Here is a 20,518-nt window from a genome sequence, read left to right on the forward strand (position 1 = left end):
TGCTTTCAGGACAACTCTCTGTATTAAGCAGCTGGTGCATCTCCAACTCTGTACCTTCCCAGGTACTATTCCAGGAATGGACTAGGTCATTTGGACCTATTGTTCTAGAAAGATTTTGGAAGTCTGTCAGAGTACTGGAATTGTAGTGGATGGCTACCCATAACTGGTAGGCAATGAATTTAATCAATATTCAAGTATTGGGAAGTGCTTTTCCTTGCTCTAACATCATGGCCAAGCCTAATGAATTCTAGTTTATATTTTCTCTGAGAGGATATTTTTAATTAAAAAGTGATTAAGCTGTTGGTATTAGTATTTCAGGAAAAGCTAATCCAGGATAAGTTACAATTTTTATGTTGCCCAGTATTTTAGTAAAGGGTTGGTTATTACATCTGCCCTTATAAACTGTATTGGGCTTAGTCACATATTTTACTCACACAAGCAAAGTTTTCTTTAAAGGTGCCATTTGTTGACTAAATCAAATATAGCACTCAAATTGTTTGCACAGTACTCACACAATACCTGTATGAAGAAAAAACAACTTAGAGCACTCTAGCCGAACTGTATGTTCATGATTAAGTTTGGCAAAGTCTAAGTATGATGGTGTAACCAAGTGAGCTGCCAAAGTCTCTGTGGGCCCATCAGAGATTCAGAATCCAGCCTTAAGTTCCCCCTGCCCTTCTTTTTCCTTGACTGATTCGGTTCTTGTCCCTCTCTCAAGGGAAGTTCTGCTGCAGCAGCAGTGTATCCACACTGATGAAATTTAAGTAACAGTTCTGATCTTGTATGAACTTCAAATGCAAGCAAAGGCATAGCTAGATCTCTCTGAGGGAACAAAGAGCAGTTTGTTCTGGCTCTAGTGGAGGTACAGCCACAAGCCCATTACAGCACAGCTCTGGCTGTGGCCAAGCTCTAATTCTTCCCTGCCACCCTCAGGACCTCAGCTCTAACACCATTCAGCTGCACATTCTCCAAAATAAGTACCTCACCTGCTGGGAAAGGCTTCCCTGAGAACCAGTCTCTTCTACTCCCATAAGTTTCCAATTACAGACTTAGAAGCTTTTGCCTGTTTTCTTTAAGCTGAAGCCTTTTTCCCCAGTCACTCAGATACCATGGTGGAACAATCATAGAGCACATTTACTCTGAACTGCAGTAAACCTCAAACAAAAAAATACAGTTAGCAAATACACAGCATGCTATGGCAAAACCCAGGCTGAACATAAAATGATACCTCTTAGCTTGAATCGTCCATCTCATTAGGGTTTTTTTTTCACACTACTAAATTCTACTAGTATTACACTTTTAGCTGTACCTTTAAGGGCACACTCCCATCATGCCCTGTCAGCCCTATAAATCTGGCTGTGTCGGCTGCAGCTTTATAGTACTCAGTCACTCTGCCTGGCCATTTCAGTTGCTACATCATTCATCAAGTAAGTGTTTAACTTCTTAATTCTGTTTTGGGTTTTTTCCCCCTAATTTAGAAGTTTCCTAAAGGTATTCAGTTAAGACAAGCTCAAGGTAATGGCAGCTCAGTTTAACTTTGTTGTAACAGAATAATTTGAGTGGGTTTTGGGTTTTTTTTTAAGTCTAATCTGAATAGCAAGGTGAAAAAAGACAAGCAGGGGGGAAAAAAAAGGTGAGATTATGTAATTACAGAGCTAATTTGTGTACAAAGACTAGTCATGAATAAGTTGTAGCAGCTGGAGGTTTTTTGTTTTTCAGAGACATTAGTTTAACAGGAAAAGTATACCTAGCAGTGAGCTGTTATGTGCTTACGTGAAAGTTAATAGTGAAACAATAATCAATCTTGTTTCTTTATTCAACATGCACCAAACAAATAGATTTAAATGCATTTATTCTCTCTGATTTTTATGCATACTACAAATTGCAAATATAGTATAAAATAGATTCTCCCCTGTAAGAAAATCTGGTTCCTGTTATGACAAAAATATAGTATTCAAGATTTGTTTTAAAAATACCAACTTTATATAAAATCCTAAGTAAGAAACTAACATCAGTGGTTGGTTTATGTAGTAAGCCAAAGATCCATTAGAAGTCTACAAGAACCTAAAGGGGAAATGTCTGACTCTTGTGGCTTATCTTCAGGTACAGTGAGAAATAGTTGCTGTTACTGGTGCACGAATAAGAAGCTCGTTTCTCTGATGTACTGGGCTAGCATTAAAGGAGCTTTAATGCCGAGTTGTGACAAGTAGCTCTAATTCTCACTGTAGTCCAGAGTATAAAATTTGCTCGTAATCTTAATAGAATTGGGTAGGTTGACCTTTTGGGTTGAATCATGTTAGAGGATAAAGACAATTTAGTACAGTCTGGAACTCTACTTCAAGTTTTAGATAAAACGTTGAGTTAAGAAGCTGCTTCAGGAAGTAATGCAGCATTTCTCAACGACTTGATTATTTCCTACAAGAGTCACAAGAGAAGCAATGCCGGCTTTTCTGCATTCATTCTGAAAACTTTTCTATACTTAAGGTCAAGTTAACATTTTCTGCACTGTTCTAAATACTGGAACATTTCATAGAAGCACGATATCTAGAATTTGGAAACTCATTCCTTGAGCCACCTACAATTTAATCTGCAGTAAACTGAAAAACCTGTGCTTGAACAAACAAACTGTAAAGCAAGTTGTTTGACATGCTTTAGAAAATCTGTAGATGCATAGATGTAGCTCCATCCTTCCACTTGTTAACATGGTCTGAAATAACAGTTCTGCAGAGTGGACACGTTTTTTCTCTATTAAACCATAAAGAGATGCATTCTTCACAAAATGTGTGCTGTAATGAAAAGAATGAGAACTTAGAGCTTCTAAGCTCTTCCATTTGCAAGACGGTATATTATTTGCATAGCCTGATATCTAAAAATAATCAGAAGACACGCTCACTAATCTAACTTCATGTAGTTCTTGTTTACCCGTTGTTTAAAACATTCTTAAGTTTGCAAAAAAATAATTCTGATCGTGTATTACCTGACAGATAAGCAGAATAGGCTTCTGAAATTCAGCTTGGCAGATTGAACAAATATCATCCGCTTCAGAACACTGTCTCTTGCTAGCTGTCACCCCATAGTGCTGTAAAACAAGGTATTTTCAGTAGATATTAGTTTCAGGGCAGGGGACAAGCCAAAACAAAACACAGAAATACCAGGACAGAAAGGAACTGGGGATAAGGGCTGTTATGTCAGGACAACTATTCGATCCCTAACCCAGCAAAATGTTGCTAAGTTTTTTAATAGTTGTCTTGGGGCCTAAAGCTTCTGTGCTCCCACTTACCATGCTGTCTAGTTAGTATCTTCCCCTGATCACAGTTACTGGAAAAATCTGTATCAGCTCTATTTTAACAGTCACCTCTGAGTAAAACACTGTGTTAAGTTCCAATTTGATCAGGATAGAACTTAGAAAATGAGAAATGTTTTATTTTTCTTTTAGTTCAATGACACTGTGCTCCAAAATCTTCTATGCATTTTACTGCAGGAATAGCAGACTCTAAACAATACCTCCTACTACAGAGAGAGAATATTGAGAAACTTATGCAAGGAACTTCTGTTAGAATTATGTTAATTATTTTTCTAAGCTTCAATTCTCACTCTATTTCAGCATAAAGCTCTGCCCGCATCCAACCAATATTGATTCTAGTTAAAAAGTGGAATAGCAGGACAAAAAGGGTACGTTATTTCACATACATTTATCTGAAGAGACACACAGACTAGATTTTTGGTGGGTTTTTTTTTTGTTGTTGTTCAGATGGCAACATAATCAGGTAGTCAAGGAATTCAGACTGTGAAACAGGAGAACAAGTGCGCAGGTTTTACTTCAAAAATGCAGTTGTCTATTGCTGGAACAATACAAAGTAATACAGGAATGGGGTATTTTTAAAAAGTATTTTCATGTAAATTGGGTTTATTGAATTCTCTTATGACAAAACAGTACTCACTGGTCGTGTACAAAATATCCGTAAGACCTGCCTGAAGTTTCTCAATTGTCCAAAAAAGCTCAAAAGCTGAAATGGGAAAGAATACCTGAGTTATGCTTAGTATTTTTCTCTGTGAACTAAAAAGCTTCCAAGCTTTTCTGCAGATTCCAACACTAAAAGCCTCAATGCTAGTTTGATGTTGGCAGGCACATAAGCAAAGCTATAGTTCAGACTAACCCTATTTTGGTTGCTTAATATGTAACCAAACTAAGAATTTAGCCTGAAGTTTTTTTCCCAGTAGGTGTCTGTTCTTTAGAAGAAAAGTAGTGTTGAGGTTCTGAAACAAAGCGCTCCAGTGCACATCTGCCAGCATTATCATCATATATGCAACAGTCTTCAGATTCCTTAGCACTGTAAGTATTTTTTGTGTTTGAAGCCAAACTTGTACCTAGTCTGGTTACATTTGGGGCAGATTAGCTCTTTGGTGAAGTAGACACCCAGTATGAACACGTATGATTAACTTGTTTAGCATCGCACAGGATACTCTAGCAGAGAAAAAAAAATCTAGTTTCCTAGAAAATGCTGATTCTTTTAGCCATTACTTTCACCTTTATTTTTGCAAGCTCTCTTCCTCAATATCTGTTAACAGTCTGATTGGTGTCTGATGTGAGGGGACCTATAGTAACAGTGTTCTCTGCTGTGCAGCCTCGATCCGTTGCCAGAACAGGTGCAGGAAAAAGCAGGTTTAGTGCCCTGAGCCAGTATTCCTATCAGTTTTGGAAGGCTGTGTCAGTTAAACCAAAGCATTGAGTTGCAAGTCAGTTCAAACACAGGGGAACATTCAGAAATGTGTTAGTTTGTGTGCCTCTAACCCTCCAGTGGTAATTACTGCAAAATAGTTTGAGAGGAATATAAAGCTTACATACTTTTAGGATGAGGTAGAGAAGGCCCAGCAATATCCCAACAGTCCATCCTAGAACACTGTCCAGCTCCCCATAGCCAATAAGATAACGGAACCAAACTGGTATGGGGACAAACATACGGTAATACTGGCAGAGTTCTTCTAACAGCATGTACCAGTAGCCCTAAGCAAGACATGCAAAGGAATCGCTCAAGATTTAACACACAAAGGTTTTTTTTTTAAATATAGAGAAAAGATGCGCTGTTATTCTTCTGAGTAACTTCCCCTCATAACATCTTGGAACAACTAAATATGAAGCATGAAAAAGAATGAAGACCAGATGATGAGTTACCACAACCGTACAAATAACAGTAACGCAACTGATTGCTGTACTAGAGAAAATCAAATTATAGGCTAAAATAGGATGGCTTTGTCAGATGCCCACCTACTTAACAATACTTAATTGTTAAGTTAAGCATTGTTAAGTAGTTAGGACTTAATTTCCTAAGCATCAAAAAAAGATAAGTTACATGAAAAATAAGACAAATTTGGTCACATATCAGCTTGTCATTAGCAGAGTCGTGTCCTGCATTCAGGATTAAAAAATGAGTAAGGCCCATTCTTTTTAAAACAAAAATAAGTTAAACTGCTTTCCTGTAAACATTACTTCATGCCTGTGTAAAAGCCTTACCTTGTGATAATTAACTCCTATACAGGATGGGGCAATAACAACTGCAAAGCACAAGTGTCCTCCATAGAGCACTCTGTGTGTGTGCATGTATAACAGTAAATATATATAGCTCTTTTACCTCCTTAAGTTTTTGTCTTGAAAACAAGATTATTACTTCTCTGTTATAAATCTATCTATAATGTACACTGCATAATACCATGGTTTGCCACTACTGACCAGATTCTCTCCTTAATTAATCCACAGTTTAGGTCACAGTTGGTATAATGGAATTTTCAACAATTATTTTTTTGGATGTTGTATTACTGGCTTTTAATGAAATTGGTTGGTCCAGAGAAAAACTCTGTCCTGGTATGTTTGAAAAGATAAAAGCTACCAAAACGTCCTGTTCAAATGCTATCATCTGTGAACTGTAGTTGTTTTGTTTGTTTGTTTTTTGAAACAGTGCTATTATTTGCTACTTTGACATAAAATTTAATTGGTTTTCGCATGTCTCGCCTCAGGAAGCAGATAAAAATAAATACCCCATTAACCAATGTAGGCTGCTATAAATATCATTAAACTTCACTGGTTTGAGGAATTAAGCTATGAATCAAATTCATTGATCTGACACAAATATCGCTTAGGTTTATTAACAAAAAGAAAATTCAGAATTATTTTGAAGAGACAGAAAACACAGCTGTTTGCATGTGCAGATCGTAAAATCTTCCCATGTCAGTTACTGTCGAGCACATAAAAAACTTCCTGTGTGTGAGCTGCTCCATGCTAACAGCCTGGATATACATTCTTGCATTGCAGCTAATAAAAGGTTTCTTTATCCCCCCCCACTTAGAGTAGAAATAAACCCATTTATCCGATGACATAATACAAGCAATTGTTTCAGATCAGACTGTAAACCTTCTTTAGCACCAAGCAGGGAAGAACATGAAATCCACAGGGTTTTCTTACCCACAGTGCAGTGGTGGATTATACACAGGCTTTTAATTAAAAAGGGTTTTCTCTGGGTAGAATTTAGTAATTACCTAATATTACAGTAAAAGGATCTTCGTAAGGAAGCAAAACGATAGCTTGTTTTCTTACCTTGGATTTAAAGGACATTGCAAAAGAAGGCACCAAGAGAATAAAGCACTTGAAGCCCATGAAGAGGAATTTCAGAATAAAGTCTGTGATTCCCACAATCCAGAGTATCTCCCAGAAGTTCATAAAATCCACAGTAGGCTTTAAAAAGATTAAGCTACAAAAAGAATTAGCAGAAGTTACTGGAGCACCCTGTTTAGAGCAAAGCATAACCAGAGATTATCACAGCAGGTTTAATTAAAAATGTAAACCTGGTTTACATAGAGGAAACGTATTTGCTAAGGAAATGAACTCTTTATTGGAAATCTATCATTTATGATCTCTGACAACCTCAGTTTTGAATCTTCTTTCCTGTATCCTCATCACAACCCCCATCCTCTAGAGATAGGCCTTCTTTCCCGTTTAGCAGTACAGCCTTTGACTGATTTACAGCCAAGACTGTAGCTACCGAATGGCAAGGGAAGAAAAAATTTATTGGAGACGAACTCCACTGAGCCCAAGAATGCTGTATTCAGTGTTCCGAAGGCAAGGTGGTATGGTCAAAGCTAGGAATCAAACCCAGCTACACCCCCCATGGTACAGTAGTACCATTAAGTGAAGTACAGGGTCTAATCTTGCAAATTCCAACATACTGTTTTTAAGGACTGCACCTGTTCAGTTTGACAGAAGAGGAGGAATGGAGATCAAAATGAAAGAGAAGCCAGTGCCACAATTAAAGAAAAAGAGGAGCAGCCCAGATTTATTGTAAATAGATCAAATTACTCAAGTATTAACTGGAAACGTTTTATGATGTGAGTAGAAATGTTCCTCTACTTACCTGTAATACAGTGACTGAGAATGAAAGGTGTAATACAAGAGAAGAGAAGATCCAGTTAGGTATACTAGTAACCAAGCACACTGCAACTTGGAGCACCGTTCCTGTAAGGTAACCATAAAGACATATTACAGTCCTTATCTCAGTATCAGCGTCTTAAATGTATCTCCAAAGCACTAAGTCTGGTGCACCTGAACAGTTTTACTACTAGAGGATTTAATCTTAGTGGTTTCAGGTCAAATACAATGGGAGAACTCAATGGAAAGGTAAAGCAGTAATTTTTGTGTTTTCAGTGTAACAATTTCTATGTGTATTAAGGTTTGTTTCTAAACACAACCAAAGCCCACCCCACTCTGAAGAAACAACAGGTTTTCCTTTGGGAGTGAACAGAGCTCAAAGTTTAGTCACCTGCTATTTGATTCCACAAATATAGTTAAGAAGTTCTTCCATAAATTCCAAAAAGCTTTTATCAGTTGAAGTTATTTCAGTATTCAAAGTCGGGGCACAAAAAAACTCCTCCTGAATTTTGCAAACCTTACGTATCTGAGAGGCTCTACGCTGTACGGAAGCATTAAGATCTTACTTCCATCTTGAAACCTTAGCACCTAAAATTATTAGGTAAATAAAACATCATCTCCATTCACCTTTCTTTCAAAAATTGGTAAAGATCTTGGTTAACTTACAGAATTTTGTTGCACAGGGTAATACTTACTCTTAGAAAAACCTGATTTACTATGCTGTTGTTTGCATACATGTAAGTTGTTAGCAGCCCAATTCCAAGGGAAATGCCTATTAGGAAAAAAGGGTCAGTTATACACAAGAAAATAAAAAAAAATTACTGAACTGGGTTAAAAAGACCAGCCACTTCTAGTATGTCTTTGTAATTGCAATTAATAGCTCAGACTATCAAGCCAGAATAATTAAGAACATTGTACATACGCCAGCAAAGGAAACAGAAGCCACTGAAATGTAGTTTGGTAAATCTCTCTTTCTGATGAATAAAGCAAATAAAAATAAAGCTAAAAATAAATTGAATTAATTTCAGGCATGGTTATTGGTATATCTTTTTCTGTTCTCTCAGAACTTATTTTGTTATACTCTACCAATTATATGCTGCATGATCAATTTGACACACAGAATCAAGATGTACGGCAGACTTTTGTGCAGCCACTGGAGGAGGTATCTGAACTCTGAGAGGGAGCTGCTGCTGTGTTCCTCCGAGTCTGGAGTAGGATCGTCAGGCCCCCCGGCTTCGCTGTGGGCATGTCCGTGTGAGCGACGTTGGGAACTCGCATTTTCTCTGGCTTCTCCCACAGCAGAGTTTAGCTGTATGCGAACATCTCCGCTATGATGGCGTGAGCTCTCTCCTGACAACCTCGCTGCGTGGGCGCTCTGAGAAGATGAAGAGTCATCACCACTCCCTTGGATGTTGTGGAGATGACTGCAGCTTGGTTGCATGGTGGGATTTTCTTCTGGTCCAGATTCTTGCTATTTTATTTCCTAGAGTGGGATATAAGAAGTCACAATTGAAGGAAGAGATAACTAGTTCGGAGGGAAAAAAACCCAACAGAAAAATACAATAGATTCTGCTAAGTGATTGCCTGCACAAAGTAAAGATTCTGCTTCTGAGACAGACTGTCTGCCTTTGTTCGGAAAGCTGGCATGCTGGGTTTGCGCCCTGAATCCACAGGGTACCCCTTCTGTGAGCTGTATCAAGTGACTTCCTCTCATTCACGTGCAGATTTTCTAGCCTGCAGTGAACCTGGCTGCCTTAGTAAAATCTAAAGTTGCTTCAGTGCAAATGAGAACAGCAAAAGCTGCTGAATATGAGACCAGCAATACCTTGTACAGAAGAGATCTTAGAAGTGCTGCGTAATTTCACAAAAATAGTAACAGTAGTAGGCCAAAGAAGGAACAAACAATGATGGGAAGGAAGCGAAGAGTACGTTTACATGCATCCATAAAATGGTAAGCATTTGTTCAGACAAGTCTAATTGAAAGCCAGTGCATGCTCAAAATTGAGAGGCATTATGAGATTATTAACAAGATTATCCTGTCTGGGTAAGTGAGCAGAACCAGCTTAGTCCATTCTGTAAGAAGCATTTAAAAGCCTGGACCATATGGTCTAGGTGAAAAAAGAAATGCGGCCAACAAGCAGTAATCCAACAGTGAGACCACTCAAATGAGGGCTTATTTATCTCTCCTTTGGCATCTTTCTGTTGTCTTCCTGGTTAGTTTTTCACTTCTGTGGCAGTCTTTGCATTGGTCAAATAGTGTTAAATCTACTTCTCTGGACTGGTGTGACATCAGAGTGACAACTTTGGAGAAAGTTTTGAAGTTGGATTTGGCACAATACCTTGTCACTATCAAATAATATTATTGAAACATGGGACATTTTGATATAATCCTTTTTTGACAATTAAAATTCTTCCAGATTCCTCTTGGAAATTATTTTTTTCCAAAGCTCTGCATGTATATGTGGCTGGTTTCACTGGGGATACAAAAAGGTTAAAGTAAAAATGGTTTTGCACTGCAATAAGTTTTTAGCGTATTTGCACAAACCTAGAATCCTTTAGCCTTTGAAATGGAGATTATATTAGAAGAGTAAATTGCATTAATTTAAACAATATGTGAATATGGGAACTTACTACCATTTAGAAGTGCTGCTACTACTACTACATTTTTGTTGGCCAAAGATTACATCATACTTCAATCCAGCCAAAATTCGTGTCTGTAATTTTATGCACATGAATAAAGCAAATAAACTGGAGATAGTGTTGACTCGCACGAGCAGCATTACTCAGTGTGCCTGCAGGATCAGGCCACGAATGCTGGTTTTAAAAGGAGGGGAATTAAAAAAAAAAAAATCCCATTAGCACTCCTCGGTGGTTTAGGGCCTGCTTCTGCAAAAACGGACGGTGTTTAAAGGAAAAAGTGAGCGATCCCATTGTTCAAGTAACGCAGCCTGCCCCGACACTCTGCCTCGCAAACTTTCAAATAACTAAGTTATTAAGCGGTATTTCAAAGCCTAAGAAATCCGCACGCACCGGACGGCTTCCAGAATTTCTTTTCCCGCCCCAATGAAATAAGATCTTTGAAAAGGCTCTTCTCCTCGATCGTTCCCCCACTCCGCCCGCCCGCCGCCTCCCGCCGCGCTGGGAAGGGAGACCCTTCCCCGCCTCCCCTGTCTCCGGCCGGCGCTGGGCCGCGGCGGCCTCGCCTCACCCGCGCCCCTCGCCGGGCCGCGCCGCCGCCCGCCCTCGCCGCCAGCCCACCGTGAGGCGGCGGGAGGCCCGGCTGCCGCTGCGGGCAGCGCCGGGGCGGCCCCGCAGGAGCCCCGTCGCAGGGAGGGGGCGACCCTGGAGGCGCGTCCCCGCTTCCTTCTTTGCTTGCTTCCTTCCTCCCCCACCGCCCCGGGCTCCGAGGGGGTGCGGCCGCCGGCAGCCCCCTTCCCGCCCCTCCCCTGGCTCCAGCCCGGCGAGGCGCCAATCCGCGGCCCGGCGGCGGTACCTCATCAGGCGCCCGGCGCCTCCCGCCCGGCGCCGCTGCCCAGGCCGCGGCCGCCCGCCGCCTCCATCGCCGCCGCCGAAGACGAGTGGGTGGGAGAGGGCGCGGCGGGGGGGAGGAAGAGGAGGAGCCGTGAGGGGAGGAGGAGGAGGAAGGCCCCGAGCTGGGTGTTGCTCTGGCAACGGGCGGCTGCGGCTCGTCGAGGCCTTCGCCCCGTCGCGGAGCGGGAGGCGGCTGGGGGTGCCCTGTAGGGCGGTGAGGGGGGCTCGCCTCAGCCTCGGGACCCGGAGTCGTCCGGGCCCGCCAAACGGGGCGGCGGCGGGGGCGGGCAGTGTTTCCTATTCATTTTTATTTAAAGCCTCAATTAAAATTAACCTGGGAAGGCAATAACAACAAAGGAAATTAATAAATATATATATGTACCGCGGTATCATTACTTCTCAGTGGCGATTAGCGCTCGCCACAGGGAAGTCCTGCTGTCTGGAAATTGGCTTTGCCTCCTAGGAAACCTGAGGAAAATGCTGCCCCAGTTGATGCCCCTGTAGGTCTTAGTAAAAGCTTGAAATTAGATAGATACAGGGTTTTCTTTCAAAATATGCTCTTGAATAAATTAGTTTGCATCCAGAAATGGCATCTGTTTTCCTTGGCTCAGATATTTTTCTAAAAGCATTTAGGTATGCAGCTCACACTGAAACCAGTGTGTAATATCTGAGCAGTTTTAAAATTCAGTCCCATGTTGTTCTGCGTTAAAACAATATTTCTGTTTTAATTCAAAATCTCAAATACAGAAATGCTGCAGGGTCAGTAACCTCGGAAGGGGGGAAGGACGGGCACTTAGACATCAGATCTTATGAGGTGAAAAACTAAGTGTTTGGAAGAGTAAAGCGGCCTGGTGTTCAGTAATATGTACCATCTAATCAGAAACCTTCTCTTTTGTACTCAGGGAAGAAGCTGAAAACACTGGACACATCTCTGTTTCTGTTGGAGGTAGGTTTTAAGGAGGCATCTGCAGCAACACGATCTACTTTTGTGGTAGTTTTGGAACCTGTATCTAGAATTCCTCGATTGGAAATCTCGGGCCTCATATCCTATGCATTTCCCTTGGGCTGTGGCTGGTGTATTGGAAGAAACCAGATACTAGCAATACGCTGAAGGATTAAACAAACCCACAAGCCTCCTGTTCCTGTAGGCCCTCTGAACTAAGACGACCTTCTGATTTCCATAGTACTGCCTAATTATCGCAACACTGCTCAGTAGCAGCACCAATGCAGATTTCAGATGCTCAGTTGGAAGCACTCTAAGAATTATATGGCTATATCCCCATCCTTCCAAGGATAACACAAAACTGTTGTGTTTGACTTATGCTATGCCATATTGTTCATTCTCTTACTGTTTGCTCAGTTAGTCATTCACATAGTGTTTGGATTATGAAAGACAATGTGAAAAAACTTAATTTGATTCTCAAATCAGGAAAAGCAATTATAAATCTTTTATTTTTAAATAGTATTTTATGGTTGCAAATTATGCATGCCTTCTGTACATTGCTTGGAAGTGTATAAATATAAAAGCCTCATTCAGCTGTTTCTTTTTTGTAATTGTTAAATGCATTGAAGTACAAATGTAGTTTAAAATCCAAGTTCTTCTCAAACTTTCTCATTGTTACATGCACTGGAAGTATGAAATTAATTCATGGTGGGTTATTAATCAATAATGTTTGCTCATGCAGGTCACTTGCTGATTTATCTCCAATTCACAGCTCATTAGAAGGTATGTAACTCCTCCTCAGTGATGATGTTATTTAACAGGTATGTTTTCATGGTGCTATTAATGACCTCTGGATTTAGTAACTCCTGACACAGGAAAGATTTCAGAGATTATTAATATAAATTCGGAAGTCTTTTCCCATGGGTATTGCACACATTAGGTCATGTAATACCTAATAATAGATTTACCAATCTGTATTTCGGCCTTGCCTCCTAGGATGCCCATAAATTCCATACAGACTGTTGAACCAGTCAGTGTCCAGGCATGTTTTCGAGTGTATATATATATATATATACTTAGATATAAGTATCTCATCGTCCTAGCTATAGGTGGTACCTTCTTAATTGATGCTATCAGCAGATTTCACCAGTGTATGCCTGCTTTTCCTGTGTTTGCTAAATGCATGACACAATATTGGAACAAACACTGATCCTCGTGGAACTCTGCTGGTGATGCCCTGGCAGCACAATACTTGCATTTTCAACAGTTATTCTGTACTAAAAGTTGGTGAGTTCTATACAGAAAAATATTAGAAGAAAATATTTTGTATCCCAGTCCTAATTCCTGAAGGAACTCTGCAGAAATCTTGCTGCGTAGACCAGATTAAGGAATAACAATCTTCATCTTTTGTTCCTCCTAATAAACTGTAATATCACTATTTTTCATCAGAAGGTGTGGAAGGAACTAGTCCTTCAAGTTTAGATGTACAGCATACATCTTTGGTGAAATTTAAAGGAACTGATCTCAGATACATGTAAAGGAATTGTAGTTAATGATATGATAAAAAATTGTTTCCTTACCAGAGTCTGTAAAATAGCAGAATGTCCTGAATATTCAAAGGCTTTATTGGTTGTCTTCATTCACACAAAATGTTACCCGACTATGGAAGACTTTTGCAAAATTAAGAGGGTTTAATTTAAATTGTTTGAAGGATTTGAAAGTCTTGCCAAGCAGCTCAAATGACCTTTGAAATTTGAATGCTCCTTGAGCTTTGAATGCACAATCTTTTTATAACTAGCTCTTGCGATTATACAACCTTTGCTTCGGTTTGAATTTCGAGCACAAGAAAAAGCTCCTGTGCTCCCATATTTAAGACACTGAAGAACAGAGACCAGTTTTGAAAACTTCTCACTGGAGTGACGGCAGAGGAGCCTGATTTTCACTTTTAAAGTCTGGTCATGTAAGCTTTGTCAAGCAGACTCGCAAAGAATTTGAACCAGATATTTTCATAATGCAATGACATCATCTTGTTCCCTGAGGTTTCCAGAAATCTTCCTAGCTCTCTGTGTACAGCAGTGTGCTCGTTTCTGTTAAGTCATTCTAAACTGAGAGTAGTTCTGCCGAAATGGTATCATATAATTGTTTGAAAACTGGTGAATTAGATCCTGGAGTCTGGGGTTTTATATATAGAGAGACTTGAATGAAAATTAGATAGCAGAGCCACAAAGGGCAGTTGTAATTTTTGCTCACTGCACAGGAGGGTGCTCAGCCTCTGTCTTTATCCGCAAGAAAGAGCGATTCCCATGGTCATTAGAATGAAGTGGAGAAGCTGTTTTCTGAACTGGTCTTTTCTTGTAGTGACACTGAACGATCTGTTAAATACAATTACTCAGAAAATATTCAGCCGTTAAAGAATTTTAGAAGGTGTGTGTTAATTGCTGTTGTAAGACCATTAAGAAGGTATTTAGGTCAGAAGATGTACTGTAATCATCCACTGTGTAAGACATTGGTATTCTCTAATAGGTGTGTTTAAAGGTACCAGAATTTTCAACAGAATCTTTCAAGTTTCTCAAAAATTTTTTTTTCCAGTCTAATGTGTTAATCTGAATGTGTGAATCCTTGGGTGAACCGTCTATTGAATAATGACTTCTCATGTATGTAAAAAACCTACCTGAGGTGGATTTACTAGGAAGGGGTAGGTGGGTTTGTTAATTTATATTTGATCTGTAGTACCTGCTTATAGTTATATCCCTGGTTATTCTTTATTTTCCTTGGTAAATAGTAATATATTTTAGGTTCAAAAACCAAATGGATGTTCTAAGGCACCTCATAAAATGGAAATGCTTACAAGTTATATTGGTTTATTAATTTAGGCTAGTTTGTGTTTTAGTGTGGGAAAGGGTTTTATTGGGGGCAGGGGGCAGCGGGGGGGCTGCTGTGGCACATTGGCAATAGGAGGGAACATTCTTCTCCTGAAGCTGGTTCTGTTGGTACCTCAGGCTGAGGTATTGCTTCCTCTAAGCACCCCTGTAACTGCTCTGTGCGTGTTCTGGTTGGGTGGCGGCCTTTAACTCACAGGAGGAAAAAAAACCCCTACTTTTGTAATTATTTGTAATTATTCTTTGTAATTATTAAGATTGCCTGCCATAAAAAGCTTTATTTGGCTGACTATAACCTGAACAAATGGTGAGATAGAGAATCTTCTGGTGTTAGTTACCACTACCTGTGTAAGAAAAATTTTGGTTTATGAGTGAGTGGTTGAAAATTGACCAACTTTCTGTTTACCTTTTTAGAGATCAGCTAAACAGAGGTCTTGGATGTTGTTATCTGGTCAGATTTTAGTAAGTGAGTTAACACATTTGGTCTGAAAACCATTTGTTAAACCTCTGCCTTGCGCAAGGTCAAAAATATTCTGGCCCTCTGAATGCATATCCATTTTAGCTGCTAAGGAAAAACACTTGTTTTTAAAAAGCACTACCGTTGTAGACAGATTTCCAGATATTTCTTCTCAGAACTTTCAGGATAAATACAAACACAGAAATATAGTAGGCAAAAATCTTGTTTGTCGTGTGAATGGGATTTGTCCCATTAACGTCAGCACATAAATATTTTCTTCACTTCAGTCAATATTTACCTCACTGGTCAATAAAACTTGTTTTGCACTTCACAAAGTTAATATTTACTTACTGTTTTTAGTTTGGTGGCAATATATAAAATTCTGTTTCTAGCGATATGGAGGGCTTTTTTAGTTCTAACAAAAAAGATTTTGTAAGATGATGTTCATCATGGAATAAGATTATCCAGATTATGCCTATAACATTTTACAAGTACAGCAGGGATAATAATAATAATAATATAAAAATGTAAAATGAATACATTACCAAATTTAAAAATAATTGTCCAAGACTGTAAAATAGGAATTCCGCATCAGTTATTTTTCTGTGCTTGTTTTGTGCCGGTCAAGTTCTTTGGTAAAGTGTGCCATTATTCATTAAATGATAATTTGGTATTTTGTTTTTTAATGTTCCTTGCATAAGATAAAATAATTAGACTGAGGAGGACCTCAGAAACAACATGTAGCTTTTTTTGGCTCATAGGAATGTTATTGGGAATTAAATTTAGATAAATCTCCAACATGTCGTAAGGAAATGCTTGGCATCTAGACTGAGTGCATAATTCTTGCATATCCCAACTTCCCATGAAAGAACCATAGGACCCTGCTGTGAGTTCTGGGTTTTGTGGTGTGGGTTTCTGGGGGTTTGGTGGTTTTTTTTTTTTGGTGTTGGCATTTTGAAAATTTGTACTTCATGGTCGAATATGTCAAAAGAAGAAAAAGAGACAGAAAAAAAAACAGAAAAAACTTTAGTCTTCTGTGGTAGTTTGCCTTTGCATGGTGCTATTGCTTTCATCTTTGCTTCTCTTCAGATTTTTAGTTTATCTTGAGAAGTGTTTTTGAAGATTCTCATATGATAGAGGTGAGCACTGCCTGGATTCTTCCTTCAGAAATCCTGGACTATGTTCAGATGCTGAGATCGAGTCCTCGTTCACCAGGTTGGAGGTGTAATAGAAGTGAGCATTGGATCCTTTGGAGAACTGAAGAGCACGCTGTTTTGCTCCCTGTCATAAATATTCTCCAATATTTAGAATAAATTGAGTAATCTTTTCTGCACTAGCTCTTGTTGACCATCACTAAAATGAAAGTTCCTTTTGTGCTTCCTTCATTTCCCTCCCCACCCTTCCCAACTTTCTGAGGTCTCTTATTAGAGGGGCTCCTTGCTAAAACATTGGTCCATTCCTGTGTAGATTAATACATGTTAATATTTTTTCCTTCCAATATACTGTAAAAGCAATACGTTGCTGTAAAAATTTACTAATAGCCTAAACAGAATTGATTTGGTTTAACTAAAACTCAAAGCTAATTATTGCAAGTGTATTACAAATCAGTAGAGATGACCTCTGTAATACAAAATGTAACACTAAAAGATTTTTTTTTCCAACCCTGGGAAGCCAACATATTCTCCTAGTTTTGATTTATAATAATGGGAGGATCCAGCATTAATAACTAAAAAATGGCATTAGGAGAAACTTCCCAACTCTCTGAGGACAAGGTACCCCTCTTCTATGTGTCAGTGGGAAAAGCTACCACTAGGTTAGAATAAAAGCAGGCATAGCCCGCTGAATAGGATTTTCTTGGGCCAGACCTACTTACATTAAAGTTATCTGGCATTAGCCTACCTGAGGAGCCTGGCTGAAAAACGAATCCTGAGTGAAGGCGCTTAACCTGTTCTTAAAAATGAATAAACAAACAAATAAATAAAAAGGCTGACAGGCTTTTAAGTGAAGTAAGTAATCCATTCAGAGAAGGAGCATATATTAGCGAAGAGATTGGACACAGATATTGAAATATAAATGTGGGGGGGGATTCTTTTTATACAATTTTATTGTATTAATTCACAACAAATATCTCTCTAATACAAGTTTCTAGCCATGTCTAACTACTTTCTGTTACAAAGCAATCACCACAGAATCTCTGTGTCCACCAGAGTGGCAGAAACTGTGCCCATCATGATTTTTCAAGGAGGTTTATGAATCTAGAGGCAAAGCTATACAACTTTTCCTTAATTTATTCAGAACGGTAGGTAAAAATGAATATGCAAAGAACAAGGAAAACATTCTGAGATATGTCGGCAATGCTTTCCTCAAGAACTTTACTGTGCTTTCAGCAGTGCAGTCTACCTCTGCTGTCATTTTTAGGCTGTAATCCTCTGAATGTATGTGATTAACATACATTAGTGAGTAGTCTCATTAGAATCAAGGGGTTCCTTGTCTATGAAGTTATTTGCATGAGTTTGTAGGACCAAGGCCCTCTTTACACCAACATTATAAATACTTATAAATAAAAATACTTGCTTTGCCATTAGGAAATCCTTCTGCTTGTGCTCACAGGGCTCACTGTTTTCTGATTTCATTAATGAAAATGGTTTAGTTGGGGAGGAGATATTCATGTTTGCAATTTATGGAATGATGGTTGTTCATTACAGAATTTGTTAGATGTCATACAATGACACAGCAGTGTGTGTCTGTGATAATTTTATCATGCCTGCCTTTGTAGAAATCAGTGATAGACTGTTCCTTGACCTTAACAGCAACAAGGCTGTGTTTCCAGGTGTTCCTGAGGCTAGTAGTATAGTATGGTATAGTAACACTGTAGCTCATGAAAAGTGACAAATCAGTAACTGAATTATGCAAAATGCAGAATTACTGGTTGCTGATATTATGGATATCCTGTGCCCCTAGTTACTACAAAATTGTGCATAGACATCAACAGCTTGGTGAAGAGGCAGCACATTTCTGAACTAAATACTGCATATGAAACTGCTGTTGTTCATCACACTTCCCCGTGCCTAACTATGTAAATGTTTTTGTTGTAAAAATTAAGATGCAGATGTTAATTCAGAAGGCAAAGGTTTCTGGAATAAAATTAAAGTGCTCCTCCTAATTAGAAAATAATTTTTGTTTTGGAGAGCAAGCACAAACGTAGCCACTTTTCAATTAAGTCGGAGTAAGTATAGTAGTCACACTTGTATGGTTTAGGAGGAGATGCATAGACCTGAGAGTTGAGTAGTCCACGTTTCCAAATGTGACACTTCATTTCCACAGAAGAATTTTTCCCCCATGCATTTCATATGTATATCATAGTTGGCTGTATGCTTATTTTTCAGTGGTTTAGTTATTTTATAAGTGGATATATGATTGTACGAGGTGTTCGACTTTCAACCTGCCAGAGGCTTTGTCTGCAGCATATGGTTAAGAGATAGTGCCATCTACTCAGTGTCTGGTCAAAGGAGATAACGCTGTTGTTTGTTAAGCAAGACACATTTGTTATCTTGCTGTAATGTATGGTTTTCTTGCAGTGGCATACTTAAAACCAGTTCTGAGAAATTCAGTATGTTTGCACTTATGTCACAAAACAAAACTAGTGTCTTTTTGCAAAGATCTCCAATTCGCTCCCTTAGAGTGGAGATTTTATGATTTATACAATTAGAGATGAGGGTGAGGCTATTTAATTCATTTAATCTTATGGTCTGAGTCTTCAGCTGAACTAAAGTCTCTGAACTAAATCACAGCACACCCATAACCCTCAAACTGTCAAATAAAACATCTGTTTATGATAATTATTATCTTAATTTAAGAGTGAGTTTTAGCTCAGTACTTTTCTTTATTAATAGAAAGAATTAATGGAAGACTACTTACAGAAGTACTTACTACTTAACTGAGAACTACCTATGAAGTAAAACACCAGTGAAGGAATATTGGAATTCATCTTAGGCTCACATATAACTTCTTTCAGAAGATGTTATAACAATTAAGCGTGTAGGCTTGTCTTCCCTGTTTTCAGTAGAAAATTACTCTCTTGCCCATCAGCTTCAGCCGGGCCTCTGACTGCTCATAGATCAAAAGTACAAACAAAAAAAGTTTGCTGAAGGCCATTCAGGCTCCAGCAAGTTAACAGACCCATTTTTATTGATGTGGCAGCTGAAGTGCCGAAGTTCGTAAGTGAAAATTGTAGGACTTGATTGTCTGAAGTTAGGCAAGAAATCCATAGATAAGTACCTAAATAAGAAGCCTTTTTCAAGTGATGCAGAAAGCCCTAGTTACTGGAGGCCTGAGCATGCCTGGTGAAAAACAGGCTCCCTAATATGTGTAGATAGGATCTGGATGCACAACTTCAGGTGTTCGGATTTGAAAAGTTTGGTCTATGCTCTCTAATTTCTGCTTCTGATGCTGAGTTCATCACACCACACTGCTTGGGGGTGTGTGTTTGTTTTGAAATCATTACAGTTATAATTTTGACAGTAGCTTCCTAGGGAAGACCGAACGGAGATGTCAACTGTGAGCAAGGGCTGTGGACAAGGAACGTACAGACCAGCAAAACCTTCCCTTCAGCTCAGTGAAAGGGGAGAGAGCTAGAGAATAAGAGTGTGAGGAGAAAGGGACAGATGTAGGTAAATTAACCCCAAAAATAAATATGTCATAGCACTGTTAGGACTTCAGCTGTAATATAATAGATGCCCAAAACTTTTGCCTGTGTGTGTGGATGTGTGCATACGTACTTGTCCAAACTTCCCAGTTGTGCATCCCATCTTACAGAACCTTTCTGTACAGAGGATATTTCTTTGTGCCTCTTGTCAGAAAGGGCCTGTAGAATGTCTTCTGCACAGTGTTCCGTGAGGCCAATGTTGTTTTCTGTGCTTGTGGAAAAGCAACTAACTCAAGGCTTGCAGAAGAGTTGGCATGTTTGTTTAAATTTCTTAAGTGTGTCACAGTGATAACAGCAGCTGAACAGCATTTGTCCTGTGTGTATTCCCGTGTGCAATAGAACCTTATTTTTTTCTTTTAACATATAAGAAAATATGAAACACTGCAACAAAATAATATCTGTGAATCCTGCCCAGGGTCACGCAGATACCCATCTAACACTTTACAGTACATTCAGAGAAGGACGTGAGAGCAGATAAAAGGCGTTAAGCAATGAAATTATGGTCGACAGAAATGCTTTATATTTTTCATTGTTTAGATCCCTGTACAGTAATTGTTCTCTATCACCCATAATTGCCACAGCATTA

At 39.1% G+C, this 20,518-nt stretch overlaps 1 protein-coding gene and 1 long non-coding RNA gene across 6 annotated transcripts in view; one reads left to right on the forward strand and one right to left on the reverse strand.

Moving 5' to 3' along the window:
* Positions 1-1,835: 1,835 nt before the first annotated feature.
* On the reverse strand, positions 1,836-11,013 carry RNFT1 (ring finger protein, transmembrane 1). Of its 3 annotated transcripts, XM_075113394.1 has the most exons (9): positions 10,911-11,013; positions 8,504-8,900; positions 8,113-8,189; positions 7,404-7,504; positions 6,590-6,743; positions 4,847-5,005; positions 3,942-4,007; positions 2,978-3,079; positions 1,836-2,786 (listed from the first exon to the last, which is right to left on the reverse strand). In XM_075113394.1, the coding sequence occupies exons 2-9, from the start codon at positions 8,856-8,858 to the stop codon at positions 2,652-2,654; spliced, it is 1,149 nt and encodes a 382-aa protein (XP_074969495.1). In that variant the 5' UTR covers positions 8,859-8,900; positions 10,911-11,013; the 3' UTR covers positions 1,836-2,651. The 3 variants fall into 3 exon arrangements, with proteins under 3 accessions (XP_074969495.1, XP_074969497.1, XP_074969496.1); XM_075113396.1 differs by lacking the exon at positions 4,847-5,005; XM_075113395.1 differs by lacking the exon at positions 3,942-4,007.
* The window catches only part of LOC142066210 (uncharacterized), a 31,362-nt gene continuing 21,741 nt past the window's right edge, over positions 10,898-20,518 (forward strand). The window contains exons 1-4 of one of the 3 annotated variants that reach the window (XR_012663637.1): positions 11,074-11,162; positions 11,696-11,762; positions 11,856-11,894; positions 12,634-12,674. This is a non-coding gene — a long non-coding RNA (uncharacterized LOC142066210). Of the gene's footprint in view, positions 11,000-11,073; positions 11,163-11,695; positions 11,763-11,855; positions 11,895-12,633; positions 12,675-20,518 lie in introns of those variants that run through there. The other 2 variants (XR_012663636.1, XR_012663638.1) reach the window with 2 other exon arrangements.

This window comes from Phalacrocorax aristotelis, chromosome 18, assembly GCF_949628215.1.
Source record: "Phalacrocorax aristotelis chromosome 18, bGulAri2.1, whole genome shotgun sequence".
Lineage (NCBI taxonomy): Eukaryota > Metazoa > Chordata > Aves > Suliformes > Phalacrocoracidae > Phalacrocorax > Phalacrocorax aristotelis.